This window comes from Prionailurus viverrinus, chromosome C1, assembly GCF_022837055.1.
Source record: "Prionailurus viverrinus isolate Anna chromosome C1, UM_Priviv_1.0, whole genome shotgun sequence".
In the NCBI taxonomy this organism is placed as follows: domain Eukaryota; kingdom Metazoa; phylum Chordata; class Mammalia; order Carnivora; family Felidae; genus Prionailurus; species Prionailurus viverrinus.
In genome coordinates, this window is record NC_062568.1 from 121,081,212 (window position 1) to 121,101,366 (window position 20,155).

The window sequence follows — 20,155 nt, forward strand, 5'->3', positions numbered from 1 at the left end:
CCTTCAGCGGGGAGGCCGCGGCCACCCTGACCAGAGCTGCTGTCACACAGATTAAGTGGCGACAAGGGCAGGCAGCCAAAGGAGGGTGATGCTGAGCACCATAGCACGGTTATATTGAGTTGACTCAAAAACATTCTGACAATGTATTTAACAAACTCAGGACGTAAATTCTGACCCTGAATTCCAAAACTCCAGCTGTCCTACTTGCTCACCAAGTTCTTCATTTTGAGACTTAAATGTGTCTCCTAGTCTGATGCGTGTAGTTCATATTATTTGTCACATTATTATCAGTAAATGCATTTACATGAATAGGCACACAAATCCCCCCCAGCTCCTTTCTGCAGCATGGCTTATGGCTCTGATTGTTTCAAGCTGGCCATCCCAGCTTCCCAGACCTTCTGGTTAGCATCCCTGCTGCATGCTAGCAGTCTCTGTGGTGAGGACTGGGTACTTCAAGCCCAAGTCACATTCGCAGTTGGAATAGGGAGGAAGGCAGGCAGTTCTCAAGTATGACTCTGACCTGCAGACAGGTCCCACCCTGCCCTCTCTTCTCCTGAACTTAGTCCACAGAGTGGCCCAGTCCTTACTGCGTCCTTGGAAGGACAGAATGCACATTCAGCTGACCACCCATGTGGGTGATGTGGGAATGGGTAGAATGCAGATAAAGAGGTTACCAGAGCCGTTGGAGTAAGAGCCATAAGGGCAGGGCTCGCAGGCGCTGTTGTTGGTTTTGGAAAAGCCTGGGTTGCAGGGTGGGCAGCGGGTCTTCACGCCAGAAGCGGGCAGTTTCACGGCCCCCTTGAGATCTTCACCACAGATTTTCGGCTGGGCCCATTTGTACATGAGCTGTGTCTGCAGAAATGGATTAAGAACGCTCAGCCTGTGTGGCATTTGGCACATCTTTAGGAATTTATCTCGAGAATGGGGTGAGGTGGGAGGACTCTGGGCTATAATGAAAGTTCCACCAGGGTGGGGAACTTGTTTTGGTTACCAGTGCCTCCCATGACCCTAGCCCAGAGCCTGGCACATGGTTGTGCTCGACAAATATTTGCTGAATGTTGACTGGATGAAGAGGGAAATACTTAATGAGGACTTGTGTGACAGAAAGAATGGTCATGGGAGGACCAGCTGTCTCCAGAGAAAGCTCTGATTCCAATGTAGAATCTTATCACTACTAAGGTCACGGGAAAAGTAGCTGGTGAAAACCCCAAAACATAGAAAGGGGTGTCCCAATTTGTCTTCCAAGTATTTTCTTTGCCTTTTCATTTACTCAATAGACATTTTAGAAAGCCTAATACATCTGTGTGCCAGACCTGGTGGCTCAGAGATGAATGAGACATGGCCCCCTGCCCTTAAGGTGCTCACCATCTAGCAAGGGCAACAATCACATAATAACAATCTATGGCTACTGTGTTCTCTGAGACATCAAGGCAGAAGGGACAATGTTGGCCAAAGGGTATAAACTTGTAGTTATAAGACCAGTAAGTTCGGGGGATCTAAGGTGCATCAAGGTGGTTACAGTTAGTAGTACTGTATTTCTGTATATACTTGAGAGTCGCCAAGGGAGTAGATCTTAAATGTTCTCACTGCAAAAATAAAAAGGGTAATTAAGTGATATAGTGGAGGTATTAATGCTATGGTGGTCATCATCTTGCAATATACAAATACATCAAATCAACACACTGTACACCTTAAGCTTACACAATGTTATATGTCAATTGCATCTCAATAAAGCTGGGGAGGAGGGAAGAGGAATGGTCAGCTATCACATCAGTGGGGAAGGGAAGCATTGTATCTGTCATTCACTAGGGCCATCCCTACTCTTCTGATGGAGGCATCTATACAGAAGAGGGGTTGACCTACAGGAGGCTCCTGGTTCAGCAGCTCCAAGCCTCCTATGTGGTCCTTGGGCTGAGTCAGAGACAAAAAGTACTTCTGTGGATTACACTGATGTGATAATCTGTGCAGCACTACCATATATGTGAAAAGGTGGATGAATAAGGCATCTTTCCATTCTATTCAGGATAAGAAGTGACAAGTCTTTTTTTTTTTAATTTTTTTTTTTCAACGTTTATTTATTTTTGGGACAGAGAGAGACAGAGCATGAACGGGGGAGGGGCAGAGAGAGAGGGAGACACAGAATCGGAAACAGGCTCCAGGCTCTGAGCCATCAGCCCAGAGCCCGACGCGGGGCTGGAACTCCCGGACCGCGAGATCGTGACCTGGCTGAAGTCGGACGCTTAACCGACTGCGCCACCCAGGCGCCCCAAGAAGTGACAAGTCTTAAAAGGAACCTGTGCTGTCTTTGCTGACAGTGAGTGCTAGAGCTCCTCCTCTCCCTGCTCAGCTCAGCTGTGAAGAGATTTCTCCCTTGGAAGAGCAGCTAATGGCCAGAGCCCTCGGCTTGTGCTCTAACCTAGGCACTCTCAGCCTGTCCCCTTGAGTCTCATGGAGAGAAGGGTCTGGGGAGCAGGAAGACTGACTTGGGCCATCCCTTAGAGCAGCACATGCAGCAGCCCCAGTGAATTGGCCAATCTAGTCCCTGAGAAACCGCCGAGGCACGGCAAAGGTCACCAGGGCAATCATGAGAGTCAGCTCGAGTTACGAGTTACAGCCCTTGATTTAAAAATACAGTTTAGGGGCGCCTGGGTGGCTCAGTCGGTTGAGCGTCTGACTTTGGCTCAGGTCATGATCTCACGGTCCGTGGGTTCGAGCCCCGTGTTGGGCTCTGTGCTGACAGCTCAGAGCCTGGAGCCTGTTCCAGATTCTGTGTTTCCCTCTCTCTCTGACCCTCCCCTGTTCATGCTCTGTCTCTCTCTGTCTCAAAAATAAATAAACGTTAAAAAAATTTTTTTTTTAAATACAGTTTAGGGGCACCTGGGTGGCACAGTGGGTTACGTGTCCGACTCTTGGTCTCAGCTCAGGTCATGATCTCATGAGTTGGAGCCCCACGTAGGGCTCTGGGTTGATAGCACAGAGTCTGCTTGGGATTCTGTCTCTCCTTCTCTCTGCCCTTCCCCCGCATGTGCTCTCTCTTTCCCTCTCTCAAAATAAATAAACTCTAAAAAATATTTTTAAAAATACAGTTTAGAAGGCAAAGTGAAATCATGAGACTCAGCAGAACCAGTGTGGGCATGAGGCACAAATCACAAGAGTTCTGTAAAGCATTCCTGATGAACCCATGTTCGTGTGCACTCACGCTTCAGGGCTCCTCCCCTGAGCCTTAGCTGGGCTGCTAAGGCAGAGCACTGGTTCTGGCCCTACTGAGCATCCAAAGGCAAGGGCAGACAGCCAGGCTGGCAGGCAGCAGAGCTCACTACAGATTTAGAGGGCCTTGGCCTGGGCCTGGGAGGGGAGAGACTGGGGCAGAAGGAAGCAAAGAGCCACATTCAGTCATATGTTATGCCAAGCGGGGAGAAGAGGAGCAGGATTAAGTGTCCTCATTTAATTAGTGAGTCAACTGATGCCAATAAAATGAAAATAATTTTTTCAAGGTCATACAGAACCCCAAACACTGCAGAACTGAATGTAAGGTACAACTGATGATATGTGCAGCCATTCTCCCTTGGCTGTTGGGCAAGGGAATGATGCTCCAAACATGAAGAAAGGGGTGGGGGAGGGTGGAGAGTAGGAGATGATTATGAAAAACAGCCACTGCTAAGGACCAGACTTTATCCCGTGCTTATTTGGCGAAAGGAGAATCTATCCAGCCATCCAGCCGGCAAACACCTATGCACCCTAAGAGCCATGCACATGCTTAATGCTGAATGCAGATTTCCCAACTTCTCATTCTCTCTGCCTGAGAGGCTGTGGTTTAGGGATACAGATACAGACAACTCATCTAGAACGTCTAATCTAAGACAAATCGTCTTAGGACCTCCACACCTGCTGTGCCCTCTGCCTGGAAAGTGCTGGGGCCCCCACTCATCTCACTCAGGTCTCTGTTCAAATGTCACCTCCTCAAATGTCGATCCCGACCCTCTCTAAAATAGTATCTCCACCCTCTGTCATTCTCTGTCTCCTAATCTTTTATTTTTTTTTCCCTCCACTTACTGATATAGTCTAATTTGTTGTTCATCTGTTGTCTCTCTCTCTCTCCACTTGTGCCCCAGCAAGAATTAAGTTCCATAAGAGTAGATGTTCCCTCTGTTTGGTTGACTGTTGTATACGGAGTGCTTAGCACCATGACTGACTGTTGAAATGAACACATGACCGCTGAAAGGCCTTCCTGGACCCCCAAGTCCTGGTCACTCCTCTCCCGGTTTCTCCCAGGGCCCTGCGCATCTTTCTTCTTGCTTTGGTCAGGCCCTGTTCTCCTCCCTCACCCTCTTTCTTAGGACTGTGAGCTCCCTGAGGGCAGGCACTTCTGTCACCGCAGAGTCCCCAACTTGAGCACCAAGCCTGGCACTGCATTAATACTCAAAACATGGCTGCTGACTCAGTGGCGATGCAGACTACAAAGGAAAGTCTTTCTGAGGCAGAAAGCCTGGGGGAAAGAGGGAACCAGCAAAGACCGAACAGTCAGGCCATTCTCCAGTGAGCCAGGAAGTAGGAATCAATTCCCTTTGCCAGCCCACAAAAGCAGCACCAAGGGGACAAGTCTGATGAGTTCCATGAGGAAATAAGTGTGCATGGACAGGCAGTCATTGCCCAGAGGGGCTAATAAGCAAATGGAAGAAACCAAGCAAAAGAAAATGAAATGGCTTTTTGCAACAGAACACATGTAACTAAGGAGCGGAACAAATGGGGCAAAAACGAGTCTCTGACCTGAAAATGAATGAGGCCGTCTTGTTTTGCTTCCCCCCTTGGCCCCAGGGTCACTGCGGAGGTCTGTGGGGTTTTCTCTGGTGCCAGCTTCGCTGACCTCTGGAACTCCAAATGTGGTAAAGCCCAAGGAGCAGGCAAATGAATTATCTGGGACAAAGGGGCTCCAAGATCACGCTACCCACCTCTCCGTTGGCATCACAGGCTGTGTGAGTGTAGAAGTAGTCTTTGTCTGTGCAGGCTGGGCGTACTTTGCAGGAGGAAGATCCTTTTTCTAAGTTGCAAAAGTAAGGACAAATAGTTGAAGTTATATAAGAAAGCAGAGCTCTTGCCCATTTGCTCATGACCTGTGACCTCTAAGACCCAGGGGTATAGCACAACACAGGTACTGACGGGAGTAGAACACCCTGCATACCCCCCCTTCCCTTTGTTTCACTTCCGGTCCCTAAAGCCCTGCTCAGATACCCCCTTTGCACCTCTCCCTAGTGCTATGAGAAGCCACTGGGCCCGCACGGTGGGGAGGGGCAGAGAGAAGGGGACCGGCCAGGGGACCAGTGAGGAGGGCGACTAGCTGGAAAGAGCATCTTACAGGTTAACCGCCATTAACGTAAGTTCCTGAAACCCGCATCCTGTTTTCCCTTTTCCATGCAACCATCCTACACAAATGAGCTGATAATTTCCTCTGACTCCACTTAAGACATGGAGCTCTTGGGGTGCCTGGGTGGTTCAGTCAGTTAAGCATCTGACTTCAGCTCAGGTCATCATCTCACGGTTCCTGAGTTCAAGACCCACGTCGGGCTCTGTGCTGACAGTTCAGAGCCTGGAGCCTTCCTCAGATTCTGTCTCTGTCTCGTTCTCTGCCCCTGCCCTGCTCGTGCTCACTCTCTCTCTTTCTCAAATATAAATAAACATTAAAAAAAAAAAAAGATATAGAGCTCTTTCCACTTTCCCTACCCCCAAACATCCTGGTGCCATCTCTAACCCTGACCTGTTCCTAATAAAAACCGTCTTAACTATCATTTTATTTATTCTACTCTCTGTATGTCAGTTTGCTTTAACCCTATGAGTGCCTTGATAGCAAGAACTATTTCGGTGTATCCCGCTTTGAAACAATGAATTTCACCTTTTCTGAATTACAAACATGTTGAGAATTTGCAAAAAGACCTGTTTCTTCCATCCAGAAAAATATACATAACTTTTGAAAATAAATTTTTAAAAATTTCCAGGGACTTTACTTCCCCAAAATAAAAGTCATGGCTTTATAGAGTGCCAGTACAATACTACCACTACACCTGTCTCCATCATTTCTACAGTGACTATTGTTGTCACCTGCAGGTAAACATTTAATACAAGCGAGACCTCCTAACTCTATATGTTATCTGACAGGCTGTGTGATAGAGTGGACTGAGATTTTAAGTTAGACAGAACTGGGTTTGGATCCTGCTTTATTTCTTTAAAAAAAATTTTTTTTAAATGTTTATTTTTGAGAGAGAGAGAAAGAGAGAGACATGGCATGAGTGGGGGAGGGGCAAAGAGAGCCGGAGACACAGATCCGAAGCAGGCTCCAGTCTCTGAGCAGTCATCACAGAGCCTGATGCGGGGCTCGAACCCACAAACCCTGAGATCATGACCTGAGCTGAAGTCAGACGCGTAACCTACTGAGCCACCCAGGCACCCCAGATCCTGCTTCATTTACCAGCTGTGTCACTTCAGGCAAGTTACTGAACCTAAGGCTTAGTACTCTCATCTGTAGAGCAGGAATAATAATATCCACCTCACTGGAGCCAGCACATCCCTGGCACATCGTAAGTAGGGACTCACTAAATGCTAGTAACTATTATTACCTGGGTTTGTGCGAATGATTTCTATCTGAACTGTCATGGGATTTTAAATAAGGATTGAGGAATTTCTTTCTCTCTTTCCCAGCGAAGGCTTATTTCCCAACTGATCCCTTCTTCTTTCCAAGGCACCAAATGAGTTCCTAGATCAGAGAATCTCCTAGTTACAGCTTCCTTGGCCTGCCCTGGGGAGCTTCCTCAACCACGCATTCTCACACCTCTTCTGTCCCCGTCTTATTAGTCTGGGCAAGAGGGAAATACTGCCTGAGAGACAGCTGGAGTCTTCTCAGCTCATTGACTTGGCTAACAAGTAGAAGGCCTCATTCAGCACAGAGAGATCCAGGGACTCCTGCTTTTGACAAACTGGGCCAGGAGAAATTTGGGGGGAGATGCTGAAAACACACCAATTCCCAGGACCTTGCATACTGGGTCTAGCAAATTGCAAGTTGCATGGAAGAAAGTACATTCTGCACAAGGACTTTTCTCTGTTTGTCAAATATTTGCTCAACCTGATGCCCTAGCTCCAGGTTTCAGCAAAAAGTGTCCAGCTGTTTACACACTGACAACTGCTAAGGTAGTTTTAAGAAATGATTAACCCGAATGCTGAGACAGACCTTACTTCCCTAGCTCAGGTTTCATCAAAGTGTTTAAGTTGGGTACTAGTCAAGTTTGAAAGATCGGCCTAGATGGTTGGTGAAGGAGTGAAAAGTGATTCCTATAGCATTGGCCCCAGGGCAAAACTGTGAGAAGATAAAGTTTATCATGGGGGCTCCAGTTTCTCTCTTTGAGCCTCCCACCTCCTTCCAGGACCTTCTCCCCACCTCTAGGAGTACAAGGTCTTGTCATCCTGATCCACTGCATCACAGGAAAACATTTCCCCTGAAGGTTCAAGCATCTAATGAATGCTTGGCCCAGGTCAGACCCCACTTCAGACGCTGGGCAAATCCCTCGAATTCTCTGTGCTGCCCTTTGTTCATTTATAAACAGGGAGATCAGTCCTGCACTCTGCTGTGAGTAATACATGAGAAAATGTTTGGTAAATTGTAAAGTACCATCCAAGTGACGTGTTACTGTTGTTACCTATGCTAAAAGTACTTTCATATTAAACGAAGACAGCTGGGACTAGCCTTGACGGAAATGAACACAGTTGACCCTTGAACAACACAGGTTTGAACCAGGAGGGTCCACTTATATGCAGACTGGGTTTATACACATATATATATATATATATATATATATATATTCAGTATATATACTGTAAACGTGTTTGCTCTTCCTTGTGGTTTTCTTTTTTTTTTCTTTTTTTATTAATATTTTATTTATTTTTTAATTTACATCCAAGTTAGCATATGGTACAACAATGATTTCAGGAGTAGATTTCCTTGTGGTTTTCTTAATAACATTTTTCCTCCAGCTTCTTTTATTGTAAGAATACAGTATATAATACACAAAACATACAAAATATGTGTTGATCAATTGTTTTTGCTAGCAGTAAGGCTTCCAGTCATTAGTAGTTAAGTTTCTGGAAAGTTACATGTGGATTTCTGATTACCTGGGGGGTGGGTACCCCTTGTCCCCATGTTGTTCAAGGGTCAGCTATGATAAAATACGTGCTTACTACATACCGGGCACTGTTCCAAATCCTTTATCTGTAGTAATCAAATGATCCACACAATAACACTATGAGGTAGATAGGATTATTGCCACTCCCATTTTATACATGAGGAAACTCAGGCACAGACAGGGGACTTGCCCCAGGTGACAGAGCTAGTAAGTGGTGGAGCAGGGATTTGAACCTTAGTAATTTAGTCCTGGAGTCCATGCTCTTAAACCCAAAGCTGTTCTACTAGGAAATAAGTCCCTAATATTCAATGTAACACAAAGGAATTCATCTTAATGATCAAATTTTAGTTATCAATAAGAAAGATGCGTTTAGTCAAGTCTTTGTCCTTAACAGATACAGGCCCATCAGCTCCTAGTCTAGGTCCTGGATACCGGCAATGATGCCTGTTGCAAAATCTCTGGACTGTGGCGTCCACCTCCAGTTGTTCCATTCCTCATCCATTTTCCAAATGGCAGCTAGAGTGGTCCTTCAAAACCACAAGCCAGATCATGTTACTCCCCAGCTAAAATTCTTTAATGCCCCCCCCCACCCCATCCCTGCTGATAGGATCAAATCTCAAATGTTTAGCCATGACACAGAAGGGCTGGTGGATGGCCTGTTGCCTGCCCACCTCTTGGCCTTGGATGCTAGGTCTCTCCAAGTCAGTTCCTGCCATGCCAAGTTTCTTCAAGATCCCTGAGCCTTCTGGCTTTTGCTACACTTCTAGAACATCCATCAAATCACCAACTCATCTTTCAAGACCACAGCCACTGAACCCTTTCCTGTCTCCACAGTAAAGGACTGACCAGTTCTCTTCTTTGCCTCTACTGTGTGCTACACTCAGAGCTCCTATCCCAGCAGCTACTGCACCATGGGGTTACTAAATTCAGGTGTTCCTATAATGGCGTTCCTACTTTCCGACATAAGGTAGAGGGTAGGCACCAGCTCCAACTCTAGCACCCAGCCCAAGCCCTGGCACCTGGCCAGCACTCAGGACTTAGTTGTAAATAGATGAGTAAATGTTCACAGGGTCTTCTGACCTCCCTTTACGCACAGTCCATCATAGGCTCTGATCTCTCCCCCACCCCCACCCCCGCCTCTCTGTCTCTGTCTCTCTCTGCATTTCCCCAGCCTCCCACTGACCCTGTATTCTGGAAGAGTCAAGTCATTGTAAAAACTCACTTTCTAGTCAAAGAGGTGGATTGAGAACCTGGTGGCAAAAGTTCAAAAACTCAGACTCCCAACCGAACACTTTCGTAACAGTTGTCTGGATGACAATCAGTTTACATACAGAGTTGATCAAAACATTCCCAGGCGGTTTCTCTAGAGCCACCTTGCCATTCAAACTCTTGTACGGCTGCTGGGCTGGAAAGGCAGCTGGAGACTAAGACCAACAAAGGCTGCCATTGATAGAGCAGGGAAGGAGAATGAGAAATGCAAGTGGAAAAACAGGAATTTAGACTTATGGATTAAAAACATCCCTCAAGATCTCAACATTCCTGTTCTTGCTGAAAACTATACTCATTTGGCAAGATCTGTGTAGATAAACAGGACTGTTGTTTTAGGAATAGTGTAAAAAACAAGCGGTTCACATGGTCAGTGGCTCGTCTTGGCCGAGCAAACACATAGTGTAACACCTGCTGAAGGGTGTGTCTGTGGACAGGTTTGAGTGTCTGCTTGAGAGAGAGCCTTGAGCTGGGTGTGTATGTGAGTCTGGGTAAGAAAAGGAAACTGGAATAATTATGAGTGTTTGTAGGGAAAGCGAAGGGACTCCTTCTCCCTCCCGGCTTATTTGTTTAGAACCTGTCTTAGAGATTGGCCGCTGTGCCAATGCCTGGGGTGCCTGAGCAGAGGGTCCTCTGGGGAGACTGCCCACCTTACACCATAGCCCTGCTACCCTGGGACTCCCTCAAATGACCAGTTCTGTTTCTCAAGTTGTGATGCTTTAGGAAGCTACTCAGAGACTAGCAACAGCCTGCTACACCTGTCCCCTTATTTTCCCTCAGAACACTTGTTTTTCAACTATGTTCCAAGGAACCTGGATTTCCTGAAAAGGCCTCCCTTGAATTCAATGGATGCTCAGGCTGCTAAAAGTAGTAAAAAGATTGTAACTTCCATCTTTAGCCCTTGCTATCAAAATGTTTTGCTCATCAATACAGCCTCATGGCTCTTCCAAATTAACTTTGATAATAATTGTTACGAATTAAAATATATAAACATATACCTTTTACTTACAGTATCTATTATTTATAACTATAATATTTTTTTAATGTTTATTTATTTTGAGAGAGACAGCATGAGTGCAGGGGAGGGACAGAGAGAAGGAGAAAGAGAGAGAATCCCAAACAGGCTCCACACTGTCAGCACAGAGCCCGACGTGGGGCTCGAACCTGTGAACCATGAGACTATGACTTGAGCGAAAGTCAAGAGTCAGACGCTCAAATGACTGAGCCACTCAAGCACCCCAACTGTAATCTTATATAAGGTTTCGTGTCTACAAATTTCACTGCTTAGGAAAAAAATAAAAAGATTGCAACCCCTTTCTCCAACTTTCCTAATCCCTGTAACCCTGAACTGCTTTTTCTTTTTGCCACAGCCCCCTGCACGTTTTACTGTCTAATGTACTATAATTTATTATATATTTATTATCATTACTGTTTATTGTCTGCCTCCCCCACCCCCCCACCCCCCGCCACCAGAATGTAAATTCCATGAAAACAGGGAGCTTTGTCGATTTTGTTCACTGGTGTATTCCAAGCACCTAGGACCTGGCACATAGTAGGGGCTCAATAATTACTTGTTGGACAATTTCATTTTTGTTTCCAGAGTGATCAGTGGAGTGTGGATCAGCAAGGCTCTTCCAGTGTCCAGGAAACCAGGGTTTAAGAAGCATCGTCTTCAGCATGGTCAGAAGGATGCTCTCCTTCCTGTTTTCTCCCCATGTTTGTTGATTATCACCCCCTCCCCACGTCCACCAAACTCTACCCACCCTCAGAAACATCACCTGAGTATTTGTCAGGGTCACACTGGTGGCAGGAAGTCTCTCCCTTATTTGAGTAAGAGTTGGCTGGGCAAAGTTCGCAGAAAGAGGAGCCCTGCTTGTCTGCATATGTGCCAGGTTTGCAGGGGAAGCATTCTGAAGTGTAGGCCACCCCTAGGGAGGACGAACAACATAGAAAAGCAACGGTTGAGCCTAGAGACTGAGGCCTGGGGACCGGCCCTCACCAGCCCCCCCCCCCCCCCCCACAGAGTTAGGAAATCAGCAGCAGATGCCGGACCCAACTCCCCCTTGGTACCTGTTATGGCGATGTTTCTCACCAGCACGGGCTTGGAAACTTTGGACCACACTGAGAAGGCTGTGGTTCTCCAATAGAGGACATTATTGCCTCGGTTTAGCTCGACCTAGAAACCGCAAACAGGAAGTTCATTTAGCTGCAGAGATGGATATCCCTAATCCATCGGATTAGCCTCTTGTGGGGATCCTTCCCCTTACTGTCTGCATGGAGGCACCTCTTCTGATCCCTTCCCTCAACTTCCTCAGCTCTGCCCTTCCTCCCAGATCAGCTTAGCTCCTCTCTGCCTTGACGCCTCCTCTTACAACCCTCATGGCCTCTCCCTCACCCACATATACCATGAGTATCTCCAAGGTAAGACCCATGGAGGAGCCTGAAGGTGCTGACAGGAGGGTGAGTGGACTTCCCTCACTCTTCTCTGGTTCTGTGTATCCCCAGAAGACCTGGCCCTTAACCCTGCGAAGCTGCTGGTCCTTGGGGTTGAGCCATGGGAGCAAGTCGGCCCACACCCATATTCTGTCAACTCAAGAGGACAGAAACTATGGCATCCTCATCATGTCAGACCCCTGCCTTCTAGGGACAGAGGGGTGGGAAGCCCAGACCAGGAGGAAACTGTCCTTGGAGAAAAGCCCTTGATCCCTTTTCTGGTATCCCCAGGAAAGGCTCCAAGAAGGCTGGTATGATACTTACACTGTGGAATTCCCACCCTTTCTCTGTGGTTTTCATCCACCTGGAGTCATCCACGTTGGGCTGGCACTGGTCATTCTGAACCTGAGGTGCCAAGAGTTTGGGGACAGAGTCAAAGCTTTCCAAGAAAATGGGTTCTTCACCCCCCCATGCTGCAACAGCCTTCCAGAGGGCTCTTCTTATGGGGGAAGAGTTTCCAGTTTCCTTTGGGGACTGAGCTCAAAACACGAGTCCTGAAGCAGGGCAAGAGCTAGTTATACACACAAAACGTCAAAGCAGGGGTGCCTGGGTGGCTCAGTAGGTTAAGCATCTGACTTTGGCTCAGGTCATGGTCTCATGGTTCATGGTTCAAGCCCCGCATCAGGCTCTGTGCTGACAGCTCGGAGCCTGGAGCCTGCTTCTGATCCTGTGTCTCCCTTTCTCTCTGCCCCTCCCCTGCTCACGCTCTGTCTCTCTCAAAAGTAAATAAACATTAAAAAAAATTTTTTTTTAAAGGCAATGCATCAACACCGAAAAAATAACTCATAACTCAGAAGCCTTTACATGCTGTTTTCATGTCTGAGCAGGTGGAATGCGTAGGGTCTCCTGTCCCTGCAGAGTCCCCGAACTTCTGCCTTTCTCCCCACATCTTGAAGTCTCAGCCCATTTGTCCATAGTTCTCTCCAGAGGGAAGACAACTGTGGAAAATCCCCAACCGGAAATGTGCTTGTGATTCTGTAAATGAATCTGAGCCTTGGAGAGCCTTTACCTCCCAGCCTCCCCCATGGCCAGGGGCTTACAAAAAACTCGAAGATGATGCTGGAGTCTGGGTAGTAGTACTCAAAGTTGACGGAACCAGACTGCTTCAGGTTGACAGCATACATCAGAGTGGCTGTGCATTCGTCCGTGTTGGAGGAGATGTAGTCACCCAGGGGAACCCACTTGGACCTGTGAGGGAACGAGAGCCAAGTTCACTGGCAGGCGCACGCCCATCATGCTTTGTGGGAAGTGCAGGTCTCATGTCCTGCTGGGTCTCTGTGGAATTCCAGACTCGTGACTCGCAAACGGGAATTTAGTCACAAACATGCTCAGTAAAGAATGACCTCTGGATCAAGGAGGCTGGAGATACAGCCGACATGAGGAAGACAGGTAGGTGTACCCCCACCTGTCTTCCTCCCAGGTACTGAACTACACGTTTTATATTCATGATTTCCATTCATTCCCACTTAATGGATGGTAAAACTGAGGCTCAGTGAGTACCTTGCCCAGTATCACTCAGCCAGCAAGTGGCAGGGCTGAGATTCAAACCCAAGTCTGCCTAATTCTGAAGCTGTCAACGAAATTTAGCAGACACTGCTGTTTTTCAGAAATCAAGAGTCCATCCAATCTATCCCACCTGTTTTTCTGGAAATGCCCACTTTTAGATGCTGCATGTAACTGGCAACTGGGAAGAGGGAAGGCCAGAGAACCTTCTAGACCCCAGCCCTGCAGCATTTCTTTCACTTTCTCTGCCAAACTTTCCCTCTCCCTGGGTATTCCCACATGCTGTTCACTCTTCCTGGAACAAACTACCTCCTCTCCCCCTCTGTTTACTTCCTCCTCATGTCTTAAAATAACGTCACCTCATCTGAGAAGTCCCCCTTGACTCTACTGGCCTCTGCTATGTGTACCCTGAGCTCTCACAGATTCTCTTCTCGTAGCCATAACTCTCCGCTACTTCACATACACATACTATGAGATACTGAAGACCCCCACCCTGCTTAAGAAATACAATATAGCAGAAGCCTTGGTGTACACCCAGCTAATCTCAAGCCCTTGACTACCACTTGCTCCTTTCAGCCAAGTAACAACTTTCCAGAATATGGTGTTTACCATCTGCACATGGTTCCTTATCCTTTAATAATTATGCAGGTATTTCTAAACAATACGCCCTACGATCATGGTTTTGCACGTTTTCAGACCTCGGGTAAATGGCATCATATTTATGTGTGCTGAAACTTACTTTTTTTTGTTCGTTTCAGTATGATGATTGTGGGATTCATCCCTATTCACACAGAGCTATTTTTTCATTTCTGCTACTCTATAATATTGCCTTGCATGGTTCTACCACAGTTATTTACCCATTACTCATTGGTGGACTTTTAGGTTGTTTCCAGTGTTTTGCTCTTGTACCCACTCTGTTAGAAACAGTCTTGCTCTGCTCCTCGTACGCGTGTCTGAGGGAGGTGGTTGGGAGAACAACCGCTGGGTTAGAGGGCATGTGAACCTCCAGCTCTCCCAGCTCCTGCCATACCGTCTCCAAAGTAGTTGCTACCAACTTGCGCCCGCCAGCACGTGAGAGAGTTCCTGTTCCTCTACGTCCTCCCCAAATTTGGAATGGTCAGACTGTAAAGTTGTTGCCAATATGACGTAGTAAGAGACAGTGTCTCATTGGGCTTTACATCTTATTTCTTTGATTATTAGTGAGGCTGAGCATCTTTTCTTTATTTGCAATTCGGCTTCTTCTTCTGATTATATTCTTTTTTTTTTTTTAGAGAGAGAGCATGAGCAGGGGAGAGGGGCAGAGAAGGAGAGAGAGAAAGAGAGAGGGAGAATCTTAAGCAAGCTCCAGGCTCAGCACAGAGTCCAACAAGGGGCTCAATCCCATGCCCCTGGGATCATAACCTGAGCCAAAATCAGATGCTCAACCAACCGAGTCACCCAGGTACCCCCTCTTCTGATCATATTCTAATTCTTCTTTAATTATTCTTTAATTGTCTGTCTTCCTGGCTGGCTTACAGATGCTGTAAGGGCAGAGACCAAACTTATCTTGCTCACTAATGTAGCCCCAGGACCAAGCCCTGTGCCTGGCACATAGGAGGGACTCAGAATTATATAGATTAATGTAGAAAATGGTGACCAAAGATAATCCCACTCTTTCATTGTTTTGCCTGAGACCAGCCCAGGCAAGTATTAACAGTGGTCTGTTAAGGGGACCTGTGTTTGTTAGAATAATAGCATGTATTTCAAGTTCCTTATTTATTTTTTTTTAATGTTTATTTATTTTCAAGAGAAAGAGAGAGAGAGAGAGAGCAGGGGAGGGGCAAAGAGAGAGGGATACACAGAATCCAAAGCAGGCTCCAGGCTCTGAGCTGTCAGCAAAGAGCCCCATGCAGGGTTTGAACTCAAGAACTACAAGATCATGACCTGAGCTGAAGTTAGACACTCAACTGACTGAGCCAGCCAGGTGCCCCTCAAGTTCTTTAATAGTGTTATTCTCAGGGCACCTGGGTGGCTCAGTTGGTTAAGCGACCAGCTCTTGATTTGTGCTTAGGTTATGATCTCACGGTTCGTAAGATCAAGCCCCGCATTGGGCTCTGCCCTAACAGCCTGCTTGGGATTCTGTCTCTCCCTCTCTCTCTGAACTCCCCCGCTCTCTCTCTCTCTCAAAATAAGTAAGTAAACATTAAAAAAAATAGTGTTATTCTCAAATACCTACGCTGAGCTCATCCCAGACACCCCAACTAATCGAATGGTATTGATTTCTCCTGCTAAAAGAGACAACGCTTAATGCTGATGTGCTCCACGGCATCTTCCATAAATAACTCCTAGAGTGAGATGAATAATTAAAAGCATGCCATAAGTGGGCTACATTTGCAAAAGGCATCACAATTCTGGGTTTTGTCAGAGTTGTCTCTGGTGAAGATCATTTCACATTCAATAATAACAACATGTGTTGATTGATTTCTAGTGGCAGGGATTGCTCTGAATTCTTCACATGGATCATCTCATTTAGTCCTTACCACAACCTACAAGAATACTATTTTTAACACTGTTTTTTTGTTTGTTTGTTTGTTTTGTTTTTTTAGGATGAGGAAATCGAAGCATGGAAGCGATTAGGAAACTTAACTAATCGCACAATTGATCACATAGTAATAAGTCTGCTAAGTGCCATAAGGAGAAATACAAGATGGTGCAAGAGTGTGTATGTGACGGGAATCTGTGGGGTCAGAGCCGGCGTCTCCGAGGAAGTGACCTTCAGGCAGAGACCTGAATGTGAAGCAGCAGTGAGCCAGAAGAGCTGGAGAAGAGCGTGTCCAAAGACCCAGGAGGGAAGGAGTATGGTGGCCACGTGGCTGGAACACAGTAAGCCAGAGGGAAGGCATTTGGGTGAAGCTGGAGAAATGGGCAGAAGGCAGAGGCCAGACCAGGCAGGCCACGCAGGCTGCGGCAAGGTATTGGATTTTATTCCAGGAGCAACAGGAATCCACAGAATCTGGAGTTTCGAGTGGGGAAGTACGGTGGTTGGACTTGTGTTTTTTCGGTCTGGCTGCTGGCAGCCAGTGGCATGCAGAGGCTGGAGCAGAGGCTGAGACGAGTTGGGGGCGCCGGAGGCAGAACAGCGGGGAGGCTGGCTCTGGTCAGGTTGGAGACAGTGGACATGGGTTCGGGTAACATCTCGGTACTAGCTCAATTATTGCCTTTCTGAGGGAGGTGAGGAAATCACACAGCCTCTCTAGATGGCCATTTCGTCTCCATTTCTACAGAGGAGAAACATTCTTTCTCCCCTCCCAGGGATGTCTTGGATGCCTTAAGATCCAGGCCCTGAAGCAGTGTGTACTATGGAAACACAAGTTGTTATTAACTGGCCCACATCCTGTCTTGCTGAGAGGTAATGATTTCTGGACTCTCAGTGAGGTCCCCAGAGAGAGAAACCCTTTCTTCAAGCGGATAAGAATTGATTGGGTGACCGGGCCTGCACCTTGTTGCAGGGGTGGGGAGGTGGAGTCAATTACATTCTCTATTAGGACGTAAATGGGTCTCCTTTCAGCTTTAATCCTCCCTGGCTTTATCTCTGTTGCCAACGTTGTCATGCCAATGATTTTGACACATAATATTAAACTCTAAAATGACATTAAAATCGGACTATAAAATACCTGTTGCCTGGCTCTGCTAATGGGCCTTCTTTTTAAGTGTAGGAACAGGACACGTTGGTCCCGGTTTTAGAGACCCAAGTGTAAACAATCATTAACTCCTTTTATCCTTTTGATTACTTGGGGGTAAGAGAAACTTTCAGGTACTTTCCTCGCATCTTATTTGTCAATATTTAACAAAGAGCATCTGTGCACCCCTCTGTTTCTCCTCCCTAGGACCCGACATTGCCTAGCATACACTAAATGTTATCTGAGGGTGGCTTCATGGGGCAGTAGAGAGCTTGGGACTGGGTTTGAATTCCAATGTCACCAGTTCTAAGCTGGGTAACAAAGGACAAGTCACTTAACCTTGCTAAGCCTCCAATTCCTCATTTGTGTAAAGGAAATAATGATAACCAATTTCAGAGGGTTCTTGAGAGAATTATAGAAAGTAATATATATAAAGCATCTAGAATAGTGCCTGACACATAGAAGGCACATCATTTAATTCCTGTCCCTGGAATTAAATATCGAAAGATATGATAAGGGTCACTCACCAGTTACTCAAGCACCTGGGGCTGAGCTTTTCAAGTACTGAAAAGATCTCCTTCTGAGCTAGAAAATTTTTTCTGGTCACCAGGGTCTCAAGAGGTTTGGAAGATCCCACCCACCACTGACCAAAGATCTGGCCCTAGTCTATCTCCCTCAAACCTAAAAACTCAGGTTGGGCTGACCAGTTTTAGAAGTTAGCACCAAAGCCAGGAAGACACCTAGCGCTTTACACATTGGGTTGCAATCAAGTTGAGGCAGCTTATTGCTGATCCAAAATCCCATGGCAGAAATCCAGTTAGGTTCTATTTTAAGTGGACGGGGCCATTTAACCCTTATCCACCGTATCCACCCCTCTCTATTTCCCCCTGTTCTTTACCCCTCACCAACGCCTGTCAGTCACTGTAAGCTTGGATCAGTAAGAGTGGGCTGAGGTGGGCGTTATGTCCAACAGTCCTGTGGGAAGCTGCTCCAACCTAACCCTTGGCTGCTTGGCTCCCTGGTTTCCATCCTCCCCAGCCCAGCACAGGGGAGGGGACTATAGGGGGCACTCACGCAGTACAGTTCTCTGTGGACTCGATGGTGGTGTCCTCGATCTCCATGTTGGTTGAGAGGCTGGCAAAGCCATGGGGCAGCTCATCCCACTCGTCAAACCGGATTCCCGTGCCAAGGGAGTAGCGGCCCTCAGCGCATGGCTTACAGGACTGGTCCTTCATGTCCAGAAACTCCCCGGCTTTGCAAGAAAAGGCTGGAACGCAGAGAAGGGACAAGGGCAGGGTGGTGAGGCCACTGCCACCAGGAGGAGTAGGCAACCTGTGGGCACCCTAAAATGAGGAGCAGAGGATCAAGATCCAGAAGTTGACCCACTAAGATTTAAAACATCTTGTATGATTCCCGTTATATGGAAAGTCCAAACTAGGAAAATCCACAGAGACAGAAAGCAGATCTATGGTGCCAGGGGCTTGGGGGGAGGGGACGTGGGTAGAGATTGTTCACGGATATGATGTTTCTTTTGGGGGTGATGAAAATATTGTGAAGTTAGATAGTGGTTGTACAACTGTGAATATTCTAAAAACTAGACTTTACACTTTAAGGGGGTGGATTTTATGATATACAAATTATATCTCAATAAAGCGGTTATTTTAAAAAATAAAATTCGGGGCGCCTGGGTGGCTCAGTCGGTTGAGCGGCCGACTTCGGCTCAGGTCATGATCTTGCGGTCCGTGAGTTCGAGCCCCGTGTCGGGCTCTGTGCTGACAGCATAGAGCCTGGAGCCTGCTTCAGATTCTGTGTCTCCCTCTCTCTCTGACCCTCCCCCATTCATGCTCTGTCTCTCTCTGTCTCAAAAATAAATAAACGTTAACAAAAATTTTTTTTAATAAAAAATAAAAAATAAAATTTAGGGCTGTGGGAGCTCTGCTTTAGTGAACTTGTCCCTGACGGTTTCGTTTCCTGAGGGACAGCCTTTCTGGACAGCCATTCTGAGAGCTCTCCAGTAGAACATACCATGGTCTTCTGAACGGTGCCCAGCCCTTCAGCCATGAATTTCCCCGAGTCTCTGGTCTCTGTCTCCTTTCTGGCTCCACTGCCACCATGCTGGTTGGGATTCTCCTGGCTGTTAGCTCAATGATTACAGAGTCCTCCTAACTAGTTCCCTGTTTCCTGCTTTTGCTCATTCTGTGGTCAGAGGTATCTTTCTAAAACACGGATAGGTACTATAATTCCTGTTATTTAAGAGATCATCAGGCACTCCCCTTGGGTTATAGAATCTAAGCTCTCAGCCAGGCATTCAAAATCTTCTGCAATTTTTTCCTCAACCTAACTTTCCAGCTTGATCTCCCACTACAGGCTTTGCTCCACTACAGCCCCATCTGTCACCGTCACCTTCCATGTGTTGCCTCCACCCCAGACCACATGTTCTTCCCTGAATGTGTCTGGTGTTCCTCCACCTGCAAACCTCTGCCCAAGTAGTTCCCCGAGCTGTTCCTGAGCCCTAGGCACCCGTACCTCCTGTCCTTTGTCATCTCATATGAATACATCATATTGATGTGTGCCTGCTGCTAGGCTCTGAGCTCCTCTGGGGACAGTGGCTCAGTAACTGGCACAGACATAGTAGGGGCTCCATATAGTTTTGCTGAAAAAAATGAATGGAGGGATGAATGTCTGCTTCTTCCACCAGACGTTAAGCTTTTGAAGGCAGAGACTGTGCCTTATATATCTCTGTGGTTCACAGTGCATGCACATAAGAGCTCGGTTAAGCTGGCGGAGTTACCTGAAGATGGCTCACTTGTTTGCAGCAGTCACACCTCAGTCCCGCTCAGATCTTCACAATATCCGTTCAGTAGTTTAACAAGCATTTATTTGCTCACCGACTGAACCAGGCACTATGTAAGTTTTTGGTTTTTTTTTTTTTTTTAAAGAATTTAAATGCCCTCGGGGTGTCTGGGTGGCTCAGTTGGTTAAGCGTCCTACTTCAGCTCAGGTCATGATCTCGGGCTCAGTGGGTTCGAGCCTCGAGTCAGGCTCTGTGCTGACAGCTCGGAGCCTGGA

General features: G+C 46.9%; 1 protein-coding gene and 1 long non-coding RNA gene across 6 annotated transcripts in view; one reads left to right on the forward strand and one right to left on the reverse strand.

Moving 5' to 3' along the window:
* The window catches only part of LOC125172106 (uncharacterized), a 64,880-nt gene that overhangs the window by 22,535 nt on the left and 22,190 nt on the right, over positions 1–20,155 (forward strand). Inside the window, exon 3 of one of the 2 annotated variants that reach the window (XR_007154592.1) lies at positions 16,013–16,289. This is a non-coding gene — a long non-coding RNA (uncharacterized LOC125172106). Of the gene's footprint in view, positions 1–16,012; positions 18,190–20,155 lie in introns of those variants that run through there. The other variant, XR_007154593.1, reaches the window with a different exon arrangement.
* The window catches only part of ELAPOR1 (endosome-lysosome associated apoptosis and autophagy regulator 1), a 72,692-nt gene that overhangs the window by 15,145 nt on the left and 37,392 nt on the right, over positions 1–20,155 (reverse strand). For all 4 annotated transcript variants that reach the window (XM_047869615.1, XM_047869616.1, XM_047869617.1 and 1 more), the window contains 7 exons: positions 18,161–18,353; positions 12,965–13,112; positions 12,189–12,269; positions 11,502–11,607; positions 11,210–11,359; positions 4,950–5,038; positions 675–852 (listed from right to left, as the gene is read on the reverse strand). In XM_047869615.1, the coding sequence (XP_047725571.1) occupies positions 675–852; positions 4,950–5,038; positions 11,210–11,359; positions 11,502–11,607; positions 12,189–12,269; positions 12,965–13,112; positions 18,161–18,353 (945 nt within the window). The remainder of the gene's footprint in view (positions 1–674; positions 853–4,949; positions 5,039–11,209; positions 11,360–11,501; positions 11,608–12,188; positions 12,270–12,964; positions 13,113–18,160; positions 18,354–20,155) is intronic.